Raw genomic sequence first — 23,468 nt, forward strand, 5'->3', positions numbered from 1 at the left:
ATATTAAATATTATTATTAAATTTAAGTTAAAAAAATATACCGGCCGAAATGAGAACCTCCTCCTTTTTTGAAGTCGGTTAAAAAATGTGTCATATAAAAATGAACGTTATGATTCCAGCTGGAGAGTACAGAGTCAATTAGGGCCGCACCGGCGGCGTGCTGCCCGCACTGCGAGGCGCGCTTCCACTGCCGCCACCAGGAGATGCACCACGTCACCTTCCGCAGCGGCGAGCGCTGGCTCTACCAGTGCCAGATCTGCGAGTGCCTTGTGAGTGCGACATTGTGATACAGGACACAATTAGGGCCGCACCGGCGGCGTGCTGCCCGCACTGCGAGGCGCGCTTCCACTGCCGCCACCAGGAGATGCACCACGTCACCTTCCGCAGCGGCGAGCGCTGGCTCTACCAGTGCCAGATCTGCGAGTGCCTTGTGAGTGCGACATTGTGATACAGGACACAATTAGGGCCGCACCGGCGGCGTGCTGCCCGCACTGCGAGGCGCGCTTCCACTGCCGCCACCAGGAGATGCACCACGTCACCTTCCGCAGCGGCGAGCGCTGGCTCTACCAGTGCCAGATCTGCGAGTGCCTTGTGAGTGCGACATTGTGATACAGGACACAATTAGGGCCGCACCGGCGGCGTGCTGCCCGCACTGCGAGGCGCGCTTCCACTGCCGCCACCAGGAGATGCACCACGTCACCTTCCGCAGCGGCGAGCGCTGGCTCTACCAGTGCCAGATCTGCGAGTGCCTTGTGAGTGCGACATTGTGATACAGGACACAATTAGGGCCGCACCGGCGGCGTGCTGCCCGCACTGCGAGGCGCGCTTCCACTGCCGCCACCAGGAGATGCACCACGTCACCTTCCGCAGCGGCGAGCGCTGGCTCTACCAGTGCCAGATCTGCGAGTGCCTTGTGAGTGCGACATTGTGATACAGGACACAATTAGGGCCGCACCGGCGGCGTGCTGCCCGCACTGCGAGGCGCGCTTCCACTGCCGCCACCAGGAGATGCACCACGTCACCTTCCGCAGCGGCGAGCGCTGGCTCTACCAGTGCCAGATCTGCGAGTGCCTTGTGAGTGCGACATTGTGATACAGGACACAATTAGGGCCGCACCGGCGGCGTGCTGCCCGCACTGCGAGGCGCGCTTCCACTGCCGCCACCAGGAGATGCACCACGTCACCTTCCGCAGCGGCGAGCGCTGGCTCTACCAGTGCCAGATCTGCGAGTGCCTTGTGAGTGCGACATTGTGATACAGGACACAATTAGGGCCGCACCGGCGGCGTGCTGCCCGCACTGCGAGGCGCGCTTCCACTGCCGCCACCAGGAGATGCACCACGTCACCTTCCGCAGCGGCGAGCGCTGGCTCTACCAGTGCCAGATCTGCGAGTGCCTTGTGAGTGCGACATTGTGATACAGGACACAATTAGGGCCGCACCGGCGGCGTGCTGCCCGCACTGCGAGGCGCGCTTCCACTGCCGCCACCAGGAGATGCACCACGTCACCTTCCGCAGCGGCGAGCGCTGGCTCTACCAGTGCCAGATCTGCGAGTGCCTTGTGAGTGCGACATTGTGATACAGGACACAATTAGGGCCGCACCGGCGGCGTGCTGCCCGCACTGCGAGGCGCGCTTCCACTGCCGCCACCAGGAGATGCACCACGTCACCTTCCGCAGCGGCGAGCGCTGGCTCTACCAGTGCCAGATCTGCGAGTGCCTTGTGAGTGCGACATTGTGATACAGGACACAATTAGGGCCGCACCGGCGGCGTGCTGCCCGCACTGCGAGGCGCGCTTCCACTGCCGCCACCAGGAGATGCACCACGTCACCTTCCGCAGCGGCGAGCGCTGGCTCTACCAGTGCCAGATCTGCGAGTGCCTTGTGAGTGCGACATTGTGATACAGGACACAATTAGGGCCGCACCGGCGGCGTGCTGCCCGCACTGCGAGGCGCGCTTCCACTGCCGCCACCAGGAGATGCACCACGTCACCTTCCGCAGCGGCGAGCGCTGGCTCTACCAGTGCCAGATCTGCGAGTGCCTTGTGAGTGCGACATTGTGATACAGGACACAATTAGGGCCGCACCGGCGGCGTGCTGCCCGCACTGCGAGGCGCGCTTCCACTGCCGCCACCAGGAGATGCACCACGTCACCTTCCGCAGCGGCGAGCGCTGGCTCTACCAGTGCCAGATCTGCGAGTGCCTTGTGAGTGCGACATTGTGATACAGGATACTTTCAGGAAAAAATTCAGTACATAGTAGTAAAATCCAATTTTATTTACAAAAACATAAAGTATGAAGGTCAATAAAGGTTAAATTAACGATCAATCAGCACATAAAATAGCGCGTTACGCCCACAATTTGATCACAAATGTGAAATACCAAATGAACTGACCGTCAAAATGATAACTGTGTATAAATAATATTAGCGAAGTAATATAACATGAATACGTTCCAGTTGGGCGAGGTGGACTGCTGGGAGCCTGAGTGCGAGGAGGGCGCGGGGTGCTGCGCGGGGGGCGCGGGGGCGGTGGGGGCGGGGGGGCAGGGCGCGGGGGGGCCGGGGGGGGCCGCCCGCGACTGGCGCGCGCCGCACCGCCTGCAGCTCGCCGGCTGCGCGCCCCCGCACTGCCCCGCCTGCACTGTACGTACCACACACAGACACCTACACTGCGTACACGGTGACACGGACACGCACACAGTGACACGGAGTCGTACACTGCACACATGGTAACATGGACATAAACACACGTGCACAGCCACACTGACACCGGCCACGCACACAGCGATACGAATTCGCAGCGCACACACACACATATACGACACGAACACGCAGAGACATGGACACGGACACAGCGACCCGAAAGCATACACTTACACGGTGACATGAAAAGTATATGACGAACACTTGGAACTTCACACAACTCACAAATCGATTCCTCTCCCTACGTTTAAAATTTGACATTATTCAGTAACACACTCAATAATTAATGTTTCCAAAGCACAACCTTAAGGATTTTATTTTTAATAACTAAACTATTATAGACCCTCTACATGTATTATAACAAAAACTACAGACAGGAAATTCATGGTTACATAAAATATATAATCAACAACCATATTGAACAGACGCTAAAATTGACAACTATAATAACTCATTAACCCAATCATTATCACGATCAACTCATACAACATTGTGTGACTAACTGAAGCTGAAGATTTTTTAGCTAAATTTAAAATTAAGCTAAATGTTTGACTTGAATACGGTTATTTTATTGTTCGTTATTTTTTTTATGAGTACAATCAGTATAATATGTCCTCCCGCTCTGTCTAGTGTTCTGTGAATCGAATAGGCATGACGACAGTATCCATAAATGATCGAATTAGTGTTTTTAAGGGAAAATGTATAATAAATAAATTAAAAATATTCACTTAGAAATAGTAAAAACATTAAGATTAATGAGATTATCAATAAAATAAAACATTGAAATTCTGCATTCGGCCATCTTGACTGAAACACGCGTGACGTCACGTCTATGTAAACAGCTTCGCGTCAGGTATATTTTGTTGTTATGAATATGTTAAGAATACGCATTTTTATTTATTTTCTATTTTTTAACGTATGCTTTATCGACTCAGAACAGAAATATAATTGCGAATTCACGAATATGTGGTTCGGGTTTCTCTGCGTCAAATTTATACAATCATTTCATATTATTTTCTCACTTTAAACAATTACTAACAATTTTTTGGGTATTATTTTTATGTAGATTCACATTGCAATACTGCACACCACTTATACTTATACTTAACTTTGAAATTAGATTCTATAACACTTTATAATTAAATATTTGTTTAATTTTACTTCGCTATGCATACAGATAATTACGTATTTACGTAAGAGTGACGTCACGCCTACGCCATGACACCTGTGAGCTGTTTTAGCACAGTTAATAAATATTTTTTGAAAAATGGCTTTTATCTTCGTTAAATTTAAGTATATTAGCGAAATATAGGGTTTTTCTTGTTTAATAAACGTATACACACATTATGGAAGAGGTTTTGAAAATCTTTCGACATGCCTATTATCTCTCCTCCATAACGATGCGATATTGTCTAACCTAACCCCTTCCCCTCTCGTATCGTAAATTGCCCAAACAATCCTTCTCCTAAGTATATTTCGTCTCCCATTACGCCACTGTACTTGTATTGTAATCAATCAATCAACCAACCGAACAAACAACCAACCAACCAATCAATCAATCAATAAAACAACCGTATTGAAGTGAGTGACGGCGGGTTCGCTTGTTGCAGGGCGGGCAGTGCGCTACTTTGGTGAGCAATCTCGCGTGTTGTGTGCATCGGTAACCATCCCCACTCTTCTTATTCATTCATACATTGCTATCTTGTGTTCTCTTTTGTGTTGGCGGTTTTTTATTACGGCTTTGTGGACAAATTATTTTGTATAATTTCGCGTTGTTATGGATAGTTGAAAGTAAATTGGAAATAAATTTAACAACTATTTTAAATTAATGGTTTATTTTATTGAGAGTAATAAAATAAAAGTCGCGTATTTGGTTGAGTTTATTCTAAACTAAAGAAAAATTATGAAATGAAATGATTTATTTTACAAAAAATGTGGAAGATTTAAAGATGTTTCATATTATTATTTATAATTTAATCATAATTTAATTACTACTTATCTCGTATCTTAGCATATTTATCTGCTGTAAATTTTTTAAAATAATTAATATCTATTGAACATTTCTTATTTCGGAAATATTTTTAAAGAAGTTATTTTTTAAAATTTGGGAAATTCTAAATCTTTTATTGTGTGGGGTACCTAAGAACCTCTGATACTATAGCAGAGCCTCGAAGGACCAAAAATAAATATTTCCCGAAAAGAAAAGTTGATGATTAATCCTAATTAAACTAATCATCTAATTCATGGTGACAAGCCGTAATAAAGAAACGAAGACATCTTAAAGAAGTTATGTTGCATGATTAATTATTATTATTATACTTTTCATTCATCGCATGATTTGTTGCATTTGCCATTGCCTCTAATCATCGTTCAGTTAATAGCATGGTGCATTATTCATAAAACTGAAATGCTTTACGACCTTTTCATTCATTTTTTGTTCGATTCCCTCGATGTTTTCCAATTGTATCATAATATTTTAGTATTTTTTAATTGTATTTAAGGCATCAATGAAGCAAGTGCAATAATGAATATTAAATAAATGCAAGAAAGTATTTTTGATTAGTTACAGTAAATGAATAGAATCAGTTTTAGAACAAAATTTTTATTTATTTCTTAAATTATTTGCTGGTATAATATTTTATTGTATGGCAACGTATTTGAAAATTTATTTTTTTAATTGCTTTCTCTCACTGTATGAAAAAACTGTGATAATTACTTATTAATTAGATCTAATACAAATTATCTAGAGCCTAGCGGTACAATGTAGACAATTTTTTTTATATTACATGTAAATATAACTTTGTCATGCATATAGTATATTTTATCAGCGGGTTACTTTTTGGTAAGATTTATGTGTTCAATGGTCGGTACCAGTTGGGAGCGGATATTCATTTGAATTCACGTTTTTACATCGCTAAGATCTCTCGGTCAGTTAATGAAGGAGCAGCTATGTGAATAAAACACAATACAAGAATCGAAGCAAATAGTGTATAGTGATATTATAGCTTCCAAGTGTCCATGAAGCTTAGAGTTCTAAAAGACGAACGGCAAGTTGTGAATGGCAGAGGCTATTTCAGCCGTCGCCACCTGTCGACGGCATTCGTTGAAGCGTCGACGGCTGCCGTTCACAAGTTGCCGTTCGTCTGTAAGAACGCTTAGTCCGCTCCTCGCTGGGCCCGACGTAGTGCCCGCGTCACGTGCTGACCGCGTGTGGTGTGCAGCGCGCGGCGGGCGCTGACGGCGGCGCTGGCGCTGGCGGCGCTGTGGCTGGGCGGCGCGCGGCCGCACCGCAAGCACCGCGGCGCGCGGCGCTAGAGCCGCCCTGACCGCGCCGCGCACACCTTATTTATTCTAGATAGCTCTAATGTTAACCAATTGTCGCGCCGAGCGAGCGGCGCCGGCGCGGGCGCCCGCGGCCGCTAACTGTAAACCCTGTAAATAGATATCGCACAGAGACCGCCCGTCGCCCGCGTCGCCGCCGCCCGTGTTGTAACTAATTTTCGTAATATATTATAGTTTATGTTTGTCTCTGTATAAAGATGATCGTTTTCGTGAATGATTTAAAAGTAACCAAAAATAGGTACCAAATATAGAAAATATATAATGACGGTTTCTTAATTTCATAAAGCATTCTGATGCTTGCATGTTGTATTGTGTTCAAAAAATTACAATTAAAAAGATATCCACATAATATGCTGTATTACTTTTTCGTGTACCTTCCAATATTTTCCCAAAAACAATTGACTTACTACACAGAATACATTATGAACCATATATCTAATTGTAAACACAGGTTAGATTATAATCTGTTCCACAAAATTGTAACCTGTCGAAAAATTGTTACCCTTTACATCACAGCTTTACATATTGTTTACAATTTGATGCAACAATGTTCGATAGATGATTGCAGTAAATTGTAAACTAACGTTACGGATCACAATTTTCAACAGTGTGCAATGTCCTAAGATATATATGATAACAGTTTTTCAGTTACAACAACATACAACAACATGTAAATTATAAAGTGAAACACAAAAGATACATTTTAATTTTATAATTCCGTATTAATTTTATAATTCCGTATTACAATTTGAAAATAACATTTCCTTTATACAATTTTCCAATCAAACGAGCCAATATGTATTCATGAAATAAATTAAAGCTAAAGCCCCATAGAGCATACAGTGCATTTAAATAGGAAAAGGTTTACACTGTGTTACCTGGGGGTAAAAGAGACGGGTAAAGATTAGGTGGACTAATGTGGGTAATTCCAAGATTATTGGGTGGAGCATTATGTTGTGGATTATTAGCTTGAGGGGTTAAGTTAGAGGGCATGAATGTGTTAGCGAAGCAAGCAACTCGTAGCGGCTGTAGGGTTTTGGTTCGATCCGCTACGCCCGTCACCAGAATATAAGCCGTAGCGAATAGAGTCACAGCCTGAAATAACATACAGGTTATAATATAGGCGCGTACGGTAAGTCGTACGGTCGTACCACATAACGGGATGTAAAAAGAGCATTATTAAGTAGAAGGTTATTTCTGTTCTTTATTAATGTAATTTTTATAAATTGCATTTCATGCTATCTTTACTCTACATTATGTGAGTATAATAATTAAACAATAATTTATGAATTAAGATATATACATATTTTAAATTCTCACCATAACAGTAATAATAGAACACGCGAGCACAGAGAGTGAGTTGACGAACAAGCGCAGTTCATTTACAGCAGGACGAAGACAGCCCTCGTTGAACAACGGGTACTCGCAACGGTCACCAGACTGAAAACAACATTTATAATAATGAGTAATAATAAAATTCATTTATTCCAAAAAAAATTATTTATCCATATCACATACGTGATAAAATTAGAATGAAACAGGTAACAGTTTGATAGTTGTAATAATGAACCTACGAAGTAATGTACCTACATTATTTTTGTTTTTATTCAAAATATTATGAATTCAAATAAAATATCTGTAAGACCTACAAATTATTTCCATCACAATAAAGATTAATAAATTAGTAAAAAATTAAGCTCTTTAACCTTCACATTCATAACACGACCACAGCAGGCGGGGGGCAGACCACGATGATGCATGCTCCAGTCAGAATAAGAATTAACACCGCAGCATTTCAGCTGAAATTTATATTAAAGACATTACATTAACTAACCATTGTTTTAGTGTATACAATGTAAATATTGTATAAACAATTTATGCTTAATTGACGCTCAATAAGCTCAACGTAACTAGATATTAAAATCCTACGATTTAAACTAAGTCTTAGTTGGTGGCGTTCGCAGAGCTTTTATCTATTGTTTCTTCATACGATTTTCACGAGTATTGCTATTGCGAATGCGATATAACCGAGTCTAACATTAGAAAACTAATGAAGATATTTAAGCTTTGCGATATACTCTAAATTTTCGTATCAAACCTCAATTTGCATAGCAGCGAAAGCATTTTTGACAGCGAGATCTTGCGATTCGACCGACAAAGCGCGTAACATGCTCGTCTTTAACATCGATGGGTCCCGTGTAGCTTTCGACAATGCCGTGATGGAAGTCAAACCAGTGGACAGCAGCACCAGCGCAGCAGTAACCAACACCATTAACTATGAAATTTTGATAATAATATCACAACTCTTACTTCAAACTCGTTTATTCAGATTTTTGTAAAATACAATCAAACTGGATTGCGTATGTACTTCGATTGTGTACTCTTACATAAAATAAAGAGGTGCAAAATATTAATTTGTGATATTTTGAATTTTTTTCTTCTACCATGTAGGTACTATGTTGATATTAGATATTAATAAAAAAGTTTATATTTTATAAGATACGCACTGTAGACAAAATTGAAATAGATTTAGGGTAATACGGCACTAGGGTGGCAAGCCAACAAGCCGGCAAGCAGAGGAGCGCTCCAGCAATGAAGAGTATGCTAGCGCCGAGCTCCACACCAAGGTCTGTGGTCCAGAAGTAGTAGGACATGCGGAAGAGGTTCCATGACGTCGATACACCGAGGATCGCGCCTCCACTCTAAATATACAATAATTAAAAATTCTCTGTTTAAGATATAGGTATAACTCAGCGATACAAATAGTTATGTATGAGTGTATGTACTTAAATCTTAATGAATCATAAATATTCCTTATCAATTACCAGTATACCTACAAAAATTAGGCTACGCTCATGACAAACAAACAGGATTGGATTATACTTAGTACTCACAAGTAGTAAGCCAGCACAAACAAATAAAATCAGAGCACTACTTCGCATATCGATTTTCTTGAATAAACAATAATTAATGAGAATATTTTTTTGTGACAAGGGTCACATGTGAATTTGAAATCAATTTAAATATCGTTTGAAACAAATTGTGCGTGACAGCCAATGCCAAAGGTACCAAAAACAACGTATTGGTTTATTTTTTATTCCCATAAGTGGCAGTAAGAATAAAATCTCCCAGTAAGCTAGAGAAATAATAACATTTTGATTGCGAAAATTTTGTAATGACGGGCTTAATTAATGTATTCATTGCTACGAGTGGCCACCGTTCGAACTCTATCACCTAATAATCATCTAAGCAGCCAGGTTTCTCTACTATGTCTCTCGTATTCCTTAAATAAAAATATGTGGCATGAGGTCCCCAAATTCTTAAGTCTTTAAGTCACTTTGCCCTCCCTCAGGCCTGATGGTGGTGAGAAGGACAATATCCGACAATGGTCTTATTTAACCAGTGCTTTTGTAATTAATCTCGCATGCATCATTTATAAACAAAATTTATTTTTGTTTCCCTAGGAATCATGCACTGCCTGTATACCTGGAATCCTTTTATTTTATTTTGTAATCTAAGCCTGGAATCTTCAGGAATTAGGAACTAAGGATATTATATGAGTATTGAGATAAACCTACAAACCAAGTAAATTGGCCAAGTAAAACAACAAACCTATATAAAAACTACGTAAGTGCGTTAATACTAATACATAGGAAGAATGGCTTTCAATTATGTTTTGTTATAAATTTGTATAACTATTTGATATTTCAAGTTTACTTTTCAAATAATTTTATTCATTTTTACATGGAACCATGATAAAACGTTTGGTAATCCGGAACAAATTATGCAATTTAGCAAATACTTCATTAATTTTTAATGTTACAAAATATGAAAAATAATGTTCTACTAATGAACCTTAAATCGCGATAATATGTAATTAAAATGATCCTCTAACAATTAGCCACGGAAGGCAAACGGAACATAATATGAGCATTGGTTATTGTAAAATAACCCCTTTAGACAGTAATTTACTTATTGATTTGTTAATCTATACAGGGCCGCCGCAAGGCGGGTGTTTACAATGTATGTAAATGTTCATAGCACATCGCATGGGCGGGCGGCATGTCCTGAAAGCGGCAAATAAAAAGTATATTTTATTGAAATCCAAGGTATTCCAAGACTTAAAACAGGGAAAATGTATTTTATTGTTTTTGGTGTGAAAATAAAATCCATAAAAAGCGAATGAATTATATTATTAACAAAACTAGTACCTAGCCAGTAGCCTACTTGCAATTAAACCAGGGCAGCCTAAAAACAACAAACGGCCGCGGCGGCCCTGAATACATGGTTTAAAGATCTATAGCTATATATGTTGAGATGCAAGTGTTTTTTACTATTTTGTATTAACTATGAAGTCGTTTATATTTGGTGTTTTATTTATTTTGGCTCTTAATTCATACTGTTGTGCAGATAGTAGTACTGTAGATGTTTTTGAGTTCGGTAAGTTAAATCTATGCAGCCAAGCTTCGATGCGTGCCGGCTATACAAAGAAAATATTCTGAAATTAAAATTCATATACTAAGTGCTTTTTTTCATTTCATTCGTAACAAAAATAAAATATATCTTTAAAGTTCTTCTTAGTGTCCAAGTTAAAGTGCTTATAAATTTTCCTTACCCAAATCATTCGTTTTACATGATCGGGTAGAGTTTCATCGTATTATCTTTAATACACGTATTCTCTCAATATATATAATCATTTGATGCGCAAGCTGTTCTATGTTCATTCCACAGGTTTATTATTATTTTTCTAAAATTATATTTTAAATTTTCATGTAAAAGTTTTGAGTTGGATTTACATTGTACACACCTACTACATATATGTATGAATATTATGATAAGTTAAGAATATAGTTTGGAACTGATTAGTCACCGCTGCGCATGATCAATCCGTAATCTTAGGAAACACGTTTCATATATTACCAACCATAAAATAAGTACCTAATGAATAGTGAATTTGTTTAATTGATTAAACTTCTAGTTTTTCCATTCATCTTCGGTTCGGAAAGCAGATACTAAAGAAACGTTTTTGAGTAGATAAATGTTTTAAACACAACATTATATGTAATTTATTAAGTACTATTGACACCTTTAATTGCTCATCCCCAGGTAATAATGAAGGACACGTTGCATTTACAAAATCTGGTAAAATTGGTGTACTGGAAAAAAATGTCGACGTACCTATTATTGTAAGTAACTACATAAGTACATATTTTATAAATCTATATTTTCTAGGAACTTTCTAGGAAATTGAATAAATTCTCTTCAACTGTTATATACGGTCCATAATTCTCTATTAGGTAACATAATTCTCTATTTGAAAAGAATTTTCCAACAATTTCTTTAGCATTTAACAATTGAAAGATCGTATCATATCGATTCGTTTTATGCTTTCCTTAGTTGCTTTCATCCTAAAAAAACATAAAACTCTTACTCTGTCTAGATATGTAACATCCATTTTATTAGATAATGTCAAGACTCGGACGTATTCACTAAAAAGTCTGATAATAATCCAGTCCTGCCTAAAAGTGGTAAAAATTTTACTTAATGAAATATAATACCCAAAAACTAGGCATAATTTTCAGCAAATCTTGTCATGAGACCTGTAAGATCTGTTTCCATTTCAGTTACCATACTGCATGGAGTTGAGATACGTGCGGGTAGACGTAGATAACGCTATCGGGCCTCCAAAGGTGGATTTCGACGCAGACGTGAACACGGTCCGCATCAGATACCGACGAGGACAGTTCAGCATTTCCAGCTATACGGTAACTGCCAAAGCTGTGCAATCAAGTATATGCGGTCAACCGTATTAGTGAAATTCGCTCTCCGCAGTACAAAAGGATAATAAGAAATTACTAATATTAAAAAATATATATTTGAGTTCATAGTTATGTTAAATCAGGAATATACATTCTTCTACATAATAGGAATTCAATATACATTATAGGACGGGCCATCTTCCTATATTTATAAATGTAATATTTATAAAATAATAATTATATGAAGTGAATCTTTTTATTTTTGTTTTATTTTTATCCCAAAATTTTGCCTAGTCTGATGTTTTGTGCTTCTTTATTAAAAACAATTGACAATATATCCTTGAGACAATCTTCTAGAAAAACATTAGTATTTAATGTAGTGACCGGTGACGAACCTCTTCACAGAAAGTTTTTTAATAGAGACGATGGATATTAGAGTTAATCGTAAAGAAAAATAACAGAAAATATCATTACCTTTCATAAATATTAGTTAAATTGTGAATCTGTTACAAATAAAATATGAACACACATGAATACCTATGGAAATCAAACCTGGACATAACCAGGAATAATGTTCACATTTCATAGGTACACAAGCTGTTCAAAGACATAAGTTCTGGTTTCTATACGGCAGAATTATATCGTAACGGTAAGAAATTAAGAGTAATAGTGGGTTGAACGCACAGAATAACACATGGAACCAATTTCGCAGCAAGAGAGCAAGTTCTTTAAAACCATAATATGTAGAGCGGCCTCGAACTGAATGTAGAGTCGGTCTGTTAGTGGCTAACTGGTTCTTTAGGAAATTTTTATTGACTACTGTCCAAGAGCATACTTACTGAATACTAAGGCTGACATAATGAGCATTTGCATTGACTACCGTAAGTTCTTTTATCAACTTTAATGTCATGCTCAATTTGCGAACAACGCTATTATAAATTGAGGAAATTTTAACATTTTCCAAGTTTTAAATGTCTCTAATCATAATGTATGGTTACTTCTGTTTTATGAAGCACAATGAGGACACTTGTTGTATTTACTTTTTTATGTGCATTCTTGAACAAATTAGAATGTAAAAGTGACACAGTAGATGTATTCGAATTCGGTATGTTATCCACACTAATTAGCTAATTAATACTTCTTTGTTTAATTTACGTACAAATCTTTTTATCTGTTCTGTGATAAATAGGAAGATATATTTTAAAGAAGTAGAAAGTATATTTAAAAAATGCACTTATCAGTCTGAAATAACTGAAACTTAAATAACTGAATAACTTAAATAACTGAACCAACTAAAATCAAAAGAAATAATATAGGAGACTGAAATGAATAACAGAGTAAAAGCATTAAATTAATTTACAATTTTCACAAACTTTTAAATCTTTTTATCGTTTACATTAGGAACAAATGAAGGACGCGTGGCATATTCAACATCCGGTAATATTGGATTATTAGAGAAAAATGTGAAAGTACCACTAAAAGTAAGTTTGTTAAATGGTTAAGAAAATAATAAACCTATTTTTCATAGAAACGTATTATTCATTCAAACTTATTATTCACAATGGCCATATGATCAATACCTATAACATGTTTATTAATTTATTTCAGATAAATTTAATATCCATATAATTGTTAGTATGATTATTTATAACCGTCTAGATTTCTACAGCTTCCATTGGAACCAGCCATGAGCCATATCCAATATTATGTAACTAAATACTAGTAATAAGTCCTTACTATGCTTCCGTGAAACTTGATTAAATACGTCATCATTTTAATTTTTTTCATCATCATCAATTACATTACAATACATTACAAAACATACAATTCATCAATTTACAGGTACCTTATTGTATGGATCTGACATACGTTCGAGTGGAAGTGGATAATTGGCGAGCCCCACCAAAAGTAGACTTTGACCCCGAAATCAATACTGTCAACATAAAGTACAGAAGACTACAGTACAGCAAGTCTTCTTATACAGTCATTGCTAAGGGTATTCCTGTTAAAAATTGCGTGAAAATACAATATTCTAAATAATTTAAGACAAAATATAAGCTCTTTGATTTCATACCGATTTTAATTATTTAGTTACAACTCAAGTAAGTAAGTAATAGTAATATTCATATCGTATCATATCGTATATCTTCGTATCTCAAGTAATATTCAAGTAAGATTGCCCGAGTGTTACTTATTGTGTTTTTATTTTTTTTACATTCATTAACCTAATTCAAGTGCAAAATTCATCTGCCCCATACCCCACTAGGGGACACGGGACTTAATACTTTTACCAGTCTTTTACCACCTTTTACACCTTCTTTATGACCTTACGTGGACCTTACATTGCGTGTAGCTACTATTATATATTCTGTACTTACATATAAATAAATAATATTTATTCTTCTTTATGTCAAATTCAAGTCACTTCATACCGTATTGTTTATTCTTCAATACTTTTTATTAAATCTTTTCAATGTTGAGTTTGATTTAAAGTTTTATAAATTAAATGAAAATTCAGATATATACTTGGAGACTACCTCCCATATAAAGGAATATCCTATCAAAAGGAAAGTCCTATCCTATCCTACGTTTGGTAGAAGATCTCATCGGCAAGTATATTTTAATTTTTAACTGTGTTGATATAAAAAATATATTTTATCAAAATCCAATTTTAATGTTTAGTATCATACCTATCTAGTTGTGCTTGAATGATTAAAATTGAAAGAAGTTTTGGAAGTAGTTTCACAAAATGTTGCCATATCGCGAACGTGCGTGTGATGAATTGCTTGAAAACCCGTTACTGCGAACTCCGCCACCGGAGCCTGAGCGGCCTCGCCCACCTCGTGTTCGTAAACCGAGGGAGTTCAAATTAGTAAGTAACTTCTTATAAATAAAACCGTTTGACAACACAATGTTCTTCTATGCTACCTGTTCCTGTATCCTTGAATTTTCAGCCACCCAACCGATTTTTATAGGTATAAATATTTTAACTAATTATTTTGGTACAGCTTCACAGTACAATTAACACTTATTAATAAGCTTATATAAGCTAATATTTTTATATTTTTAACAGCCACCAAGATTCCCTCTTCTATCAAAAGATTTTTATGCAACATGGTGCAATCATCAAAAGGAGGTAAGAAAACCTTTTCTCTCTGTCTATGCTAACAATTTTTTTGATTTCTATGGTTATTATAGATTAGGTAATATGTATTACTAATCGAATATAGAGTCTATCTATAGTTAAACTGGTACAAAGGGTGTTTAGGAATGACGGTAAATTTCGCTTGTAAATAATTACAGTTGCAAATGGCCAAACACAAAGTGGACGACCACCCCCCAGAACTTTTTCCAGAATTATATTTAAAGCCTCGTCGCTTGGACTACTACGCCCGACAACTTGAAGAAAACATGAATGTTAACAAGGAATTGCTAAAACGCATCAATCTTATACAACGGACCGGAGTAATTTATTTTTCTTATGGCTTACTACTTCAAATACCAAACAAATAATATTAACATTTTAAATATCCTTGGCGAATTTCAGGGTTTTGTAGATTGTTGGATGTATCCGGAGCTTACGGACACATATAATAAACTTTTGTGTAAGCAAAGGCAAAGAGTGCTGGATGAAATTCGAAGACAGAACTTATATTTTTATTCCCGACTCTTGATTGCTGTTAGTAATCCTTAATATTGTAATAAATCCTTCATAAAATAATAAAGTATGTATGTAAATTCTAAACAAAACTAGTAAGATACATGAAATTTTATTCCAGAGATCCGAGCAACCACTTACGAAAGAACTTGAAGAACTTTGGAAGGATACTAAGCATAAATTAATATTGGGAGCATCGTAAGCAGCTCATTTGGATATACCGATATTTAAACAATTTAATATTATGTAAAATTATATTAGTTTTTTTCTGTCTACAGTTTACCCTTTATTTTGTTCAAAACTGAAAAGATTGATCGTGATATAAGAGATCCTGCTTTTGACAAACCACCTAACGCAAATCGCACAAAGTAATCATTACATTGTTCACTGTATATTTGATAACAGCTATTATATATTTTAATATATGTATTTAATCCGCTTATTTTAGAGTTTCTATGGATATTTGGGTAGTTGGAGGGTCTAAAATCGGACGAGTCACTATTGAACTGTTTAATGATATTGCACCCCGAACCTGTCAACTGTTTCTCAGTCTTGTGAAAGGTGATAAAAGGGGTCACGCTTATACGGGTACTAGAATATTCAGGTACTTTTCCTTATTGAACTACTATTTACTAGGAACGTGGTGTGATTTAATTGGCATACATTATTGTTGTAACTTTTGAATAAGCGTGAAGGAAAGGCTAAATTCGAAGACTGAATAACTGCACAATAGCAATACTTACTAGTTATTATTATGTGGCAATAGTAATAAATACAATAAATAACGTATCTCTTACCTTTCTCTACTTATATGCAAAAATGTATTTGGTAAGTAGATATAATTTAGCAATTGCTTTTTTGCGTTTTGCGTATTGCGTTTAATTCTAGAGTAGTACCGGACTTGTACTGTCGAGGTGGCGACGTTACCAAAGATAATGGATTCGGTTGCTACTTACCGGAAGGTCAGACTGATCCTATGGAACCTGAATGTCTACGGCTTAAACATTCCGTTCCAGGTAACTACGTACACGGTACAAATAATACTAGCCACTAGGTATTATTAAGTCGAATTAACCATTTTTCATTCATACTTGTGTAGTGATGGGTAATATAATAATTTAAGGTAATATTGGTATTTTAAATAAAAAAGCATCTACTGATTTTTATAGGCATACATATTACATAACTACATTATTTAGAATTTAAAATGTTCTATAATATTTAAAGGAGTCTTATCAATGGTGGTAACATCGGATAATGAAGTGTGCGGACAGTTCAACATAATTTTCAAACCCCTGCCACAATTTGATGGCAAGCATGTTGTCTTCGGCAGGGTAAAGATAATTCAAATATCTTTAATTCTTTGTTGTCACTCTCCATTATATACATTTCTATATTTTTCTATGTATAGATAAAAAAATAAATAATATTCATATTTCAGATAATAGGAGGGCCAGCACAAGCACTAGAAAGAATCAGTGCTTTAGGTCTGCCCTTGGGGACTACTACATCTGACTGCATCATTAAGAGCTGCGGCTGGTACACTCGCACTAATCAGTATAAGGAAGGCAATCCAAATACTATAAAATTCCCACCACGACGAAAAGCTAAAAATTGACACGAAGATATTTTTTTTTATATACTTATATTTTTTCTTTACATTTATGTATCAGGGTGTTTTATATTATGAATAAAACAATAAAATCAAATCATTTTATTTTATTTGCTCCTTAATTTGAGAAATAAATTAAAAATGTATTACGCACGTTCAACGCGAAACATCCAATTAACCGAAGTTATCCTAATTACAGTCAAAATACTTAATCAACAAAGAAGTCTTTTCCGTCACTCTATTTTCACGAATAATCCACAAGAGAAGATTAACGCCAATACCTGAAAAAATGTAGTAATGTTATGATTAAATTTAAAGCTATTCAGAAGGTAACTCAGTGACTATTATTCACAAGATTCAAATTTGATCTATCATAATAATAATGATTCTAAGTGGGGGTACTTTAATATTATTTAAATAAAGAGTAATAAATTAACCTTTTTACTGATGATATTCATAAAAAAAATTATATCACACATCACATACCATAACCAAGGCTACAATAATAGCTACTGCGCCGACATACGCGGCGTCTTCGCGAAGCAAGTCGATGGTCTTGTTGAGACACCCGTCCATGTGCATAGTGGTCGGGTTTGGCGAATATTTGCAGTCCAGCCGCTGAAAAATAACATATTATTTTACGGTAACGGGGTAGTTTATTTTTTATGTTTAGATACAGTTTTTCCACATAACACTGAATAGTTCTTGCAGGTTTTTTAAAAAAAAGGGATTGAGATAACACTTATATTTTTGGACATTCTTTAGATATTTTTTATAACATAATATTGCAGTCAGTTGCGAATTGTTTTCCAAGATGAACCATGTTATCAAATTTATACGTTACTAGTTAATAAATAAAGATTTCGGAAAATCCTGAAAATACATGTACCTATATTTTGTAATGTACATGTATTTTCAGGATTCTCCGATATGATTGTTTATATTAACGCACCTTGCCCGGGTACAGCTCCTTACAGCAGCTCTCAGGAACATTGCCGTTCCAGTCGTTATGGCTCTTGACACCACAGCACTGCAGATACGTCTGTGTGTCGTCCCACGCTTTGGTGTATTCGTGCTTCACTCCATAGTTAGGGATAGACGCGTGCATCTCCCGGTCCAGTGTCGAGAGGACCTTCTCCCGGAACACAAATAAAAGGATCCCGCCAACTAGCATTGCGACGAAGATTATGAATACCAGGATGTAATACTGAAAGCGAAAAATGATATTTGAGATTACCCATCACATTCAAAATTTAAACATAACTAAGTATAGCTTATATAAATGAGAATTTTTTAAAGAATAGAAAAAAGTCGATCTCGCGCCCACCTCGCTCGACGACTGTTGATGAATTTGTTTAAAATTTTTTAAAATTTATCATTTATAAGCATTTAAATGCTATAAAACTAAATATCAAACTAGTAGATAATTCTCATGAAAATATATTTAAAATGTATTAAACCTTATAAGACCTTATAATATTTCGTATCAATTACAAAAAAGAATTACCGTCAACAGCATGCACTTGACTTCCTTAGCGGCGCCGCAGCAGCCAAGGAAGGACAGCAGCATGATGGCGGCGCCCATGGCCACGACCACGACCACAGAAGCAATAAACATGTTATTGCTCATGAGCGTGCTCGAGAAAGACCGGGACGTCCAAATCCATGCTCCTATCGCTACTGCTAGCAGACCACCCAACTGGAAAATAATACTTTTAAGAGCCGATAACCTCGTTAATTTCATTGAACGATTTTGGTCGAGATTCCGCAATTATTATGACAATCCCTAGATTGCCTTTATCTCAAGCTGTCCCTAAAATCATCTGTTTATTCACGTGCATAGGTCAAGTAGTTTACGAAATGTTGCAATTAGTATAGAAATTTAAGAATATAAATAACTGCTGCTAATAACTTTATCTTCTCAATATTTCTATTAAAGTACAATATTGTTTGTGTATCTATTTTCAGAAATGCAAGTTTTAAAATAATAGCATGTAGCATTTGATGTAAAAAATAAGGCGTAAAAAATTATTAAATGCTTAACGCACATTGAGATGTATATGTATATAGGTATAATTAATAACAATAAAGTGATGGAAAGACTAGTTTCTACAAAAGGATTTGAAAAAAACTTGAAGGGTCTCAGTTCACTCTGGCTATCAAGTTGAGAACCTATTTAATATTCTTTGCAGCTTTATTGGTTTGTTTTCTTAATTAAACGTTTTTTAACCGAAAAAGAATCTGGCCGGTATATTTTTGATTCTTCTAGTTTCATCTTTGATTTTGATTTTATTATATCCATGTTCATGGCCACTGCTTTATAAGGTTTTATAATAAAAAAAAGAAAATATTTACTTACAAATGTGACAACATTAATGGCGACCAGGGAAACCTTCATACACCGGCCGCAGCTGTCCATCGCGCCGCTCATCGCCATCGCCACCCTAAATTACATTATTTGTATTGAACACTCAATATTCAACAAAGATTATCCTAACGATTATTACTAGTAATTATACCAAACGGATATAATTCATACAATAACTACCTAATCCCATATGATAATTGTGAATTATTTCAAACCTAGGATTTTTTATTGCTTTGAATTTTTCATTTATTATGTAAAGTAAAATAATTACCGTTCATCATGAGGAGATATTTGATCTTCCATTTATAAATGAAATATTAAAGAATATAAGATACCAAAATTATTACGAACATCCTATAAACCAATAAAAACAAATACTGATCTAGTGAGCCGTGGTTTACCTCCAATGCCTTTCGGAATATTTTGTTTTTGATGCACCATGATTATGCGTTAATCTGGGTCTTATATTTAGAATCTTCTTCATCCCACTAAAATAATTAGCAGTGAAGATAATTCAATTTTATCAATTTTGATTTTCAAAAATGATTCTTGTAAAAAACATCTTTCTTTCTACACTCCATGCTAGTTTCGATTTATAAACTACTGTCATTGTATATAGAACTTTACCCCCTTTTAATTTACAATAAATTTAGTAACTACCCACATCACTTTTTTTGTTCGTGGCTTGTGTATCTACTATTATCACAGCTATTATACTATGTATTCATAAAGCAGATAATTGTGTAATATATGTTTGTATTATATCGAAATACTTGTTAAACAATATCTATATAAAGAAGAAACACATTAAAAAAAATGTCTGCCTTTTAGGTTTTTCTACTAATGAACCGATTATACTGCTACTGTGTATATTATACACGAGTGGGATTTTGGTGAATAATTTGCTGATGTTTAAATATAATATAGATGATAAATACATAAATGTACTAGCTATCCGCCTGCAGCTTCGCCCTCGTCGTCAAAGGAAAACCCGCATAGTTCGCGTGTCCCTTATCAGCCCCCCTAGTCAAGTGGCTTTCTGTTAGCGTAGCGTTCAATAGAATAGACTACGAATGTATGAGATTGACGTAACCTGTAGATACGTTTATCTACAGCCTACGTCCATCTCATACATTCGTAGTCTATTCTATTGAACGCTACGCTAACAGAAAGCCACTTGACTAGGGGGGCATGTCTCAAATTATCTTTGTGCCAAATTTCATCCAAATCGGTTCAGTAGTTAAGGTGTGAAGGAGAGCAGACACGAACAGAATTACTTTAGCATTTATAATATTAAATATTTATAATATTGAAAACATAAGGACGAATCTGAAAATAACATACCTACATGACCTACTCTAACAGTAATAGTAATCAAATATTAATAGACAAATGTAAGTACATCACATTAACATGTGACAACATAATTCCAGTTTATGCATACTTGCAATTTGACTCATATCTCTCATCTCCGAGAAACTTAACCTTTTGTTTAACACGTATCACCGAGCTCACCCACGTGTTAGAATTAAAAACAATTAATGCCTAGATACAGCTACAAAGCATGAACATTATGTGCCCCCACAAAAGAGATTAGGTATATTATGTTTAATTTAGGTCAATCTTGTTCCAAAATTTATAAAGTACGTACGTAAATAATAGAAAGCCATTTACTAAATTGTGTACTTAGCCACATGAGTAGAAAAACTAGCTCAATAATGGGGAATGGATTGGGTATCTAGTAAAGACCGTAATCGACACCATCACGCACATAAGTAGGTACCTATACTAGGCACCTAACGCAAAATGGAAGTCCCACATAAGCTACCTATACGATTACAAAACAATTTCTTATTGGAGTTCCGTCGCAGATCAAGTTATTGTTCCGTAACAGCAGCTCCTAGAGATAAAGATAAATATTATCTGACGGTTACTTTGTTGAATGAAAGCGCGGGAAACGGGAATTACTGCTTTTACCGCCAATATTTGTTTTACCTACTGAATGCTTGGTGTAGAATTTTTTTATGTACAATAAATAAATAAAAAAATTCCGAACAAAAAAACCTTCATCAAATATATTCCCTAAATAACTCTATAATACAGTCTCAGAACTTGAAGAAGTTTACTGTGTGCTGAAAAGTTGTTATGCCTTTGGTCATCGTGTTTATATGGCTTACCGTGACGTAAGTATGTATTGTGGTATGTAGGTTTAGTACAAGCATATAAGTATAGGTAGGTACAGTATTGCGCGGACGCATCACTCAAGGTGAGGGGTTTATACAAGGTCCACCTGATCCCTTCTCTCGCGTTAGATAAGTGAAAGTTGCATACAATTTGTAGCGTTACACTTCTTCAACACTTTCATTCAACATAAAATATTAACATCTATTACGGATAACGACATTCTTTAAAAACGCTAGCATAAACGATACAATAAACAAATAATCACCGTCAGAAATAGCGTCCACAATATAATGATCCAATACAGAATTTCACTTAATCATCACTTTACACGAATACTATAGCGTAAACACAAAACAAGCAAGTTCATTCAGTACGTGTAAAAAGCGTAAAAAGGTCAACCGTGGTCGGTGATAACAATCCAACTGGTTTGTTTTACGAGTTCGGCACGCAACGCCCCACCAGCCTGTATGGGACAACCTTCGAATGCGATACACATACTTTAAAATTGTTTATAGAACTGCCTGGGGCTGTGCGCGGCTCCTTACGAACTGCGTTACTACGCACTAGTACTGCAAATAGCATCGCAATTACTAGGTAATTAGTATAGGATACAATGTAGAGAAGTATTGCATCCATAATGATAATTATTCAGTAACTAGGTATATACTAAAAGCATTTAATGGCCAAAACATTAAATAGGCCATGGTCAAAATATAGGCTCTACCACGCCCATTTAACGATCGTATGAACTTACGTTTTTACGATCACATCGCTTTTTCTATTTGCATAAATATATAATCATCATATTATTACAAAAAACGTGCAAAAAGTAAATATTGACAATGCTTGCCTTTAATAGATTAAAGAAAAGAGTAGATACTGGAGAAGTTTAAAGAAATAATTAGGTAGAGTTCCTTACAAATTGCCACATGGTTTAATAAAACAAAGTCTATTGATGAAATTCTTTTTATTAGCTTTTGTTAATAAACTGTAACTCCAACATAAAATTAGTACAAATGTATAGAAAGCATATTTCATCCTACACATACAATGAGCTCTGCTTTACATCGGAAAATAATTGAGCTTTGGTTTACAGTAGAAACTTTAAAAGTAATCTTTACAAATAAGTAGATTTATTCGCTTTCACCACTCGTATAGGAGGCTCGTTATGTATAAATGTACTTGCATTAGAAATGCCAAGGTGTACGAGTAGAGATCGCTAGAAGCAATAAATAAATATATTCATTAGAGTAATAAACGTACAACCCGCACGTACACACTTATCCAGTACATGTGATTTCGCGTACGACATAATAATTTATACACTGAATAAAGTAAAAAAACACTTCACTATATTCCGAAGTTAATCGAAAAATTAATATACACACTTTGCGCTAGAATACAACAAAATACACTTATATAAGCTAACACTACGACGACTGGTTATAGAATCAATTAATTAATGAATGAGTACACCTAATTAGATCTTATCTGATTAAAATTCATCACACGAGGTGAGCCTATAATGTGTAGCTTCCATATCAAATGCAAATCATTCAAATGTTACAGCTTTCTTTAACACATTAATCATTATTGTTAATCTACGTCGTATTACAAATTTAACTATGTTTGTGTTACCGATAATAATTAAGTTCGTTTATACACTTGACTATTTTTGACATAATTATTTGAACTTAAAAAAAATTAAAAAAGCACGAGTCCCTCATTACATTGTTCCAGGAACATAATAATACCATATAATATACCAGAAGCAGAATTAATACACCCAGATAAACAAAGCAAAATAAACTGAAATTTAAAAATTTAACATTTCTTTATTCAACTT

General features: G+C 36.2%; 6 protein-coding genes across 10 annotated transcripts in view; 4 read left to right on the top strand and 2 right to left on the bottom strand.

Annotated features, from left to right (window-relative positions):
* Nucleotides 1-6,380, top strand: part of LOC149902153 (protein kinase C-binding protein NELL1-like) — a 36,884-nt gene extending 30,504 nt beyond the window's left edge. Inside the window, exons 15-18 of one of the 2 annotated variants that reach the window (XM_090110270.1) lie at nucleotides 120-269; nucleotides 2,454-2,639; nucleotides 4,310-4,359; nucleotides 5,921-6,380. In XM_090110270.1, coding sequence (XP_089966396.1) covers nucleotides 120-269; nucleotides 2,454-2,639; nucleotides 4,310-4,359; nucleotides 5,921-6,014 — 480 coding nt within the window. In that variant the 3' untranslated portion in view covers nucleotides 6,015-6,380. The remainder of the gene's footprint in view (nucleotides 1-119; nucleotides 270-2,453; nucleotides 2,640-4,309; nucleotides 4,360-5,920) is intronic. The other variant, XM_090110271.1, reaches the window with a different exon arrangement.
* Nucleotides 6,381-6,905: 525 nt separating this feature from the next.
* On the bottom strand, nucleotides 6,906-8,983 carry LOC149902154 (uncharacterized). Its single transcript, XM_090109923.1, has 6 exons — nucleotides 8,936-8,983; nucleotides 8,549-8,743; nucleotides 8,140-8,316; nucleotides 7,748-7,840; nucleotides 7,362-7,481; nucleotides 6,906-7,136 (listed from the first exon to the last, which is right to left on the bottom strand). The coding sequence occupies exons 1-6, from the start codon at nucleotides 8,981-8,983 to the stop codon at nucleotides 6,906-6,908; spliced, it is 864 nt and encodes a 287-aa protein (XP_089966049.1).
* Nucleotides 8,984-10,390: 1,407 nt separating this feature from the next.
* LOC149902155 (uncharacterized) lies at nucleotides 10,391-11,854 on the top strand. Its single transcript, XM_090109961.1, has 3 exons — nucleotides 10,391-10,481; nucleotides 11,148-11,227; nucleotides 11,666-11,854. Exons 1-3 carry the CDS (start codon nucleotides 10,391-10,393, stop codon nucleotides 11,852-11,854), a joined length of 360 nt encoding a protein of 119 aa, XP_089966087.1.
* A 963-nt stretch (nucleotides 11,855-12,817) lies between these two features.
* Nucleotides 12,818-13,840, top strand: LOC149902156 (uncharacterized). The gene is made up of 3 exons (XM_090110340.1): nucleotides 12,818-12,905; nucleotides 13,202-13,281; nucleotides 13,643-13,840. The coding sequence occupies exons 1-3, from the start codon at nucleotides 12,818-12,820 to the stop codon at nucleotides 13,838-13,840; spliced, it is 366 nt and encodes a 121-aa protein (XP_089966466.1).
* Nucleotides 13,841-14,244: 404 nt separating this feature from the next.
* Nucleotides 14,245-17,094, top strand: LOC149902157 (uncharacterized). 4 transcript variants are annotated; one of them, XM_090110066.1, is made up of 11 exons: nucleotides 14,245-14,409; nucleotides 14,499-14,672; nucleotides 14,874-14,936; nucleotides 15,104-15,265; nucleotides 15,348-15,479; nucleotides 15,580-15,656; nucleotides 15,737-15,826; nucleotides 15,907-16,062; nucleotides 16,347-16,474; nucleotides 16,686-16,792; nucleotides 16,900-17,094. In XM_090110066.1, exons 2-11 carry the CDS (start codon nucleotides 14,550-14,552, stop codon nucleotides 17,074-17,076), a joined length of 1,215 nt encoding a protein of 404 aa, XP_089966192.1. In that variant the 5' UTR covers nucleotides 14,245-14,409; nucleotides 14,499-14,549; the 3' UTR covers nucleotides 17,077-17,094. The 4 variants fall into 4 exon arrangements, with proteins under 4 accessions (XP_089966192.1, XP_089966191.1, XP_089966193.1 ...); XM_090110065.1 differs by having other exon boundaries at nucleotides 14,245-14,672; XM_090110067.1 differs by lacking the exon at nucleotides 15,737-15,826 and having other exon boundaries at nucleotides 14,245-14,672.
* A 68-nt stretch (nucleotides 17,095-17,162) lies between these two features.
* On the bottom strand, nucleotides 17,163-22,061 carry LOC149902158 (leukocyte surface antigen CD53-like). Its single transcript, XM_090110069.1, has 6 exons — nucleotides 21,888-22,061; nucleotides 19,430-19,514; nucleotides 18,578-18,769; nucleotides 18,023-18,277; nucleotides 17,557-17,688; nucleotides 17,163-17,351 (listed from the first exon to the last, which is right to left on the bottom strand). The coding sequence occupies exons 2-6, from the start codon at nucleotides 19,505-19,507 to the stop codon at nucleotides 17,304-17,306; spliced, it is 705 nt and encodes a 234-aa protein (XP_089966195.1). The 5' UTR covers nucleotides 19,508-19,514; nucleotides 21,888-22,061; the 3' UTR covers nucleotides 17,163-17,303.
* Nucleotides 22,062-23,468: the final 1,407 nt, after the last annotated feature.

This window comes from Colias eurytheme, chromosome 15 (genome assembly GCF_061535395.1).
Source record: "Colias eurytheme isolate Ceu_HAF_F1 chromosome 15, ilColEury1 Martin Lab GWU primary, whole genome shotgun sequence".
NCBI lineage: Eukaryota > Metazoa > Arthropoda > Insecta > Lepidoptera > Pieridae > Colias > Colias eurytheme.

Coding starts and splice junctions, on each gene's coding strand:
- LOC149902154 (XM_090109923.1), bottom strand. CDS start 8,983: ATGCGAAGTAGTGCTCTGATTTTATTTGTTTGTGCTGGCTTACTACTT. Junction 8,744..8,935: donor TTTGTGCTGGCTTACTACTT/GTGAGTACTAAG, acceptor TTGTATATTTAG/AGTGGAGGCGCGATCCTCGG. Junction 7,841..8,139: donor TCGCTGCTATGCAAATTGAG/GTTTGATACGAA, acceptor TATAAATTTCAG/CTGAAATGCTGCGGTGTTAA.
- LOC149902155 (XM_090109961.1), top strand. CDS start 10,391: ATGAAGTCGTTTATATTTGGTGTTTTATTTATTTTGGCTCTTAATTCA. Junction 10,482..11,147: donor TGTAGATGTTTTTGAGTTCG/GTAAGTTAAATC, acceptor GCTCATCCCCAG/GTAATAATGAAGGACACGTT. Junction 11,228..11,665: donor ATGTCGACGTACCTATTATT/GTAAGTAACTAC, acceptor TTTCCATTTCAG/TTACCATACTGCATGGAGTT.
- LOC149902156 (XM_090110340.1), top strand. CDS start 12,818: ATGAGGACACTTGTTGTATTTACTTTTTTATGTGCATTCTTGAACAAA. Junction 12,906..13,201: donor AGTAGATGTATTCGAATTCG/GTATGTTATCCA, acceptor CGTTTACATTAG/GAACAAATGAAGGACGCGTG. Junction 13,282..13,642: donor ATGTGAAAGTACCACTAAAA/GTAAGTTTGTTA, acceptor ATCAATTTACAG/GTACCTTATTGTATGGATCT.
- LOC149902157 (XM_090110065.1), top strand. CDS start 14,550: ATGTTGCCATATCGCGAACGTGCGTGTGATGAATTGCTTGAAAACCCG. Junction 16,475..16,685: donor GCTTAAACATTCCGTTCCAG/GTAACTACGTAC, acceptor TAATATTTAAAG/GAGTCTTATCAATGGTGGTA. Junction 16,793..16,899: donor AGCATGTTGTCTTCGGCAGG/GTAAAGATAATT, acceptor TTCATATTTCAG/ATAATAGGAGGGCCAGCACA.
- LOC149902158 (XM_090110069.1), bottom strand. CDS start 19,507: ATGGCGATGAGCGGCGCGATGGACAGCTGCGGCCGGTGTATGAAGGTT. Junction 17,689..18,022: donor AGGAGCTGTACCCGGGCAAG/GTGCGTTAATAT, acceptor GTTATTTTTCAG/CGGCTGGACTGCAAATATTC. Junction 17,352..17,556: donor TTATTGTAGCCTTGGTTATG/GTATGTGATGTG, acceptor ACATTTTTTCAG/GTATTGGCGTTAATCTTCTC.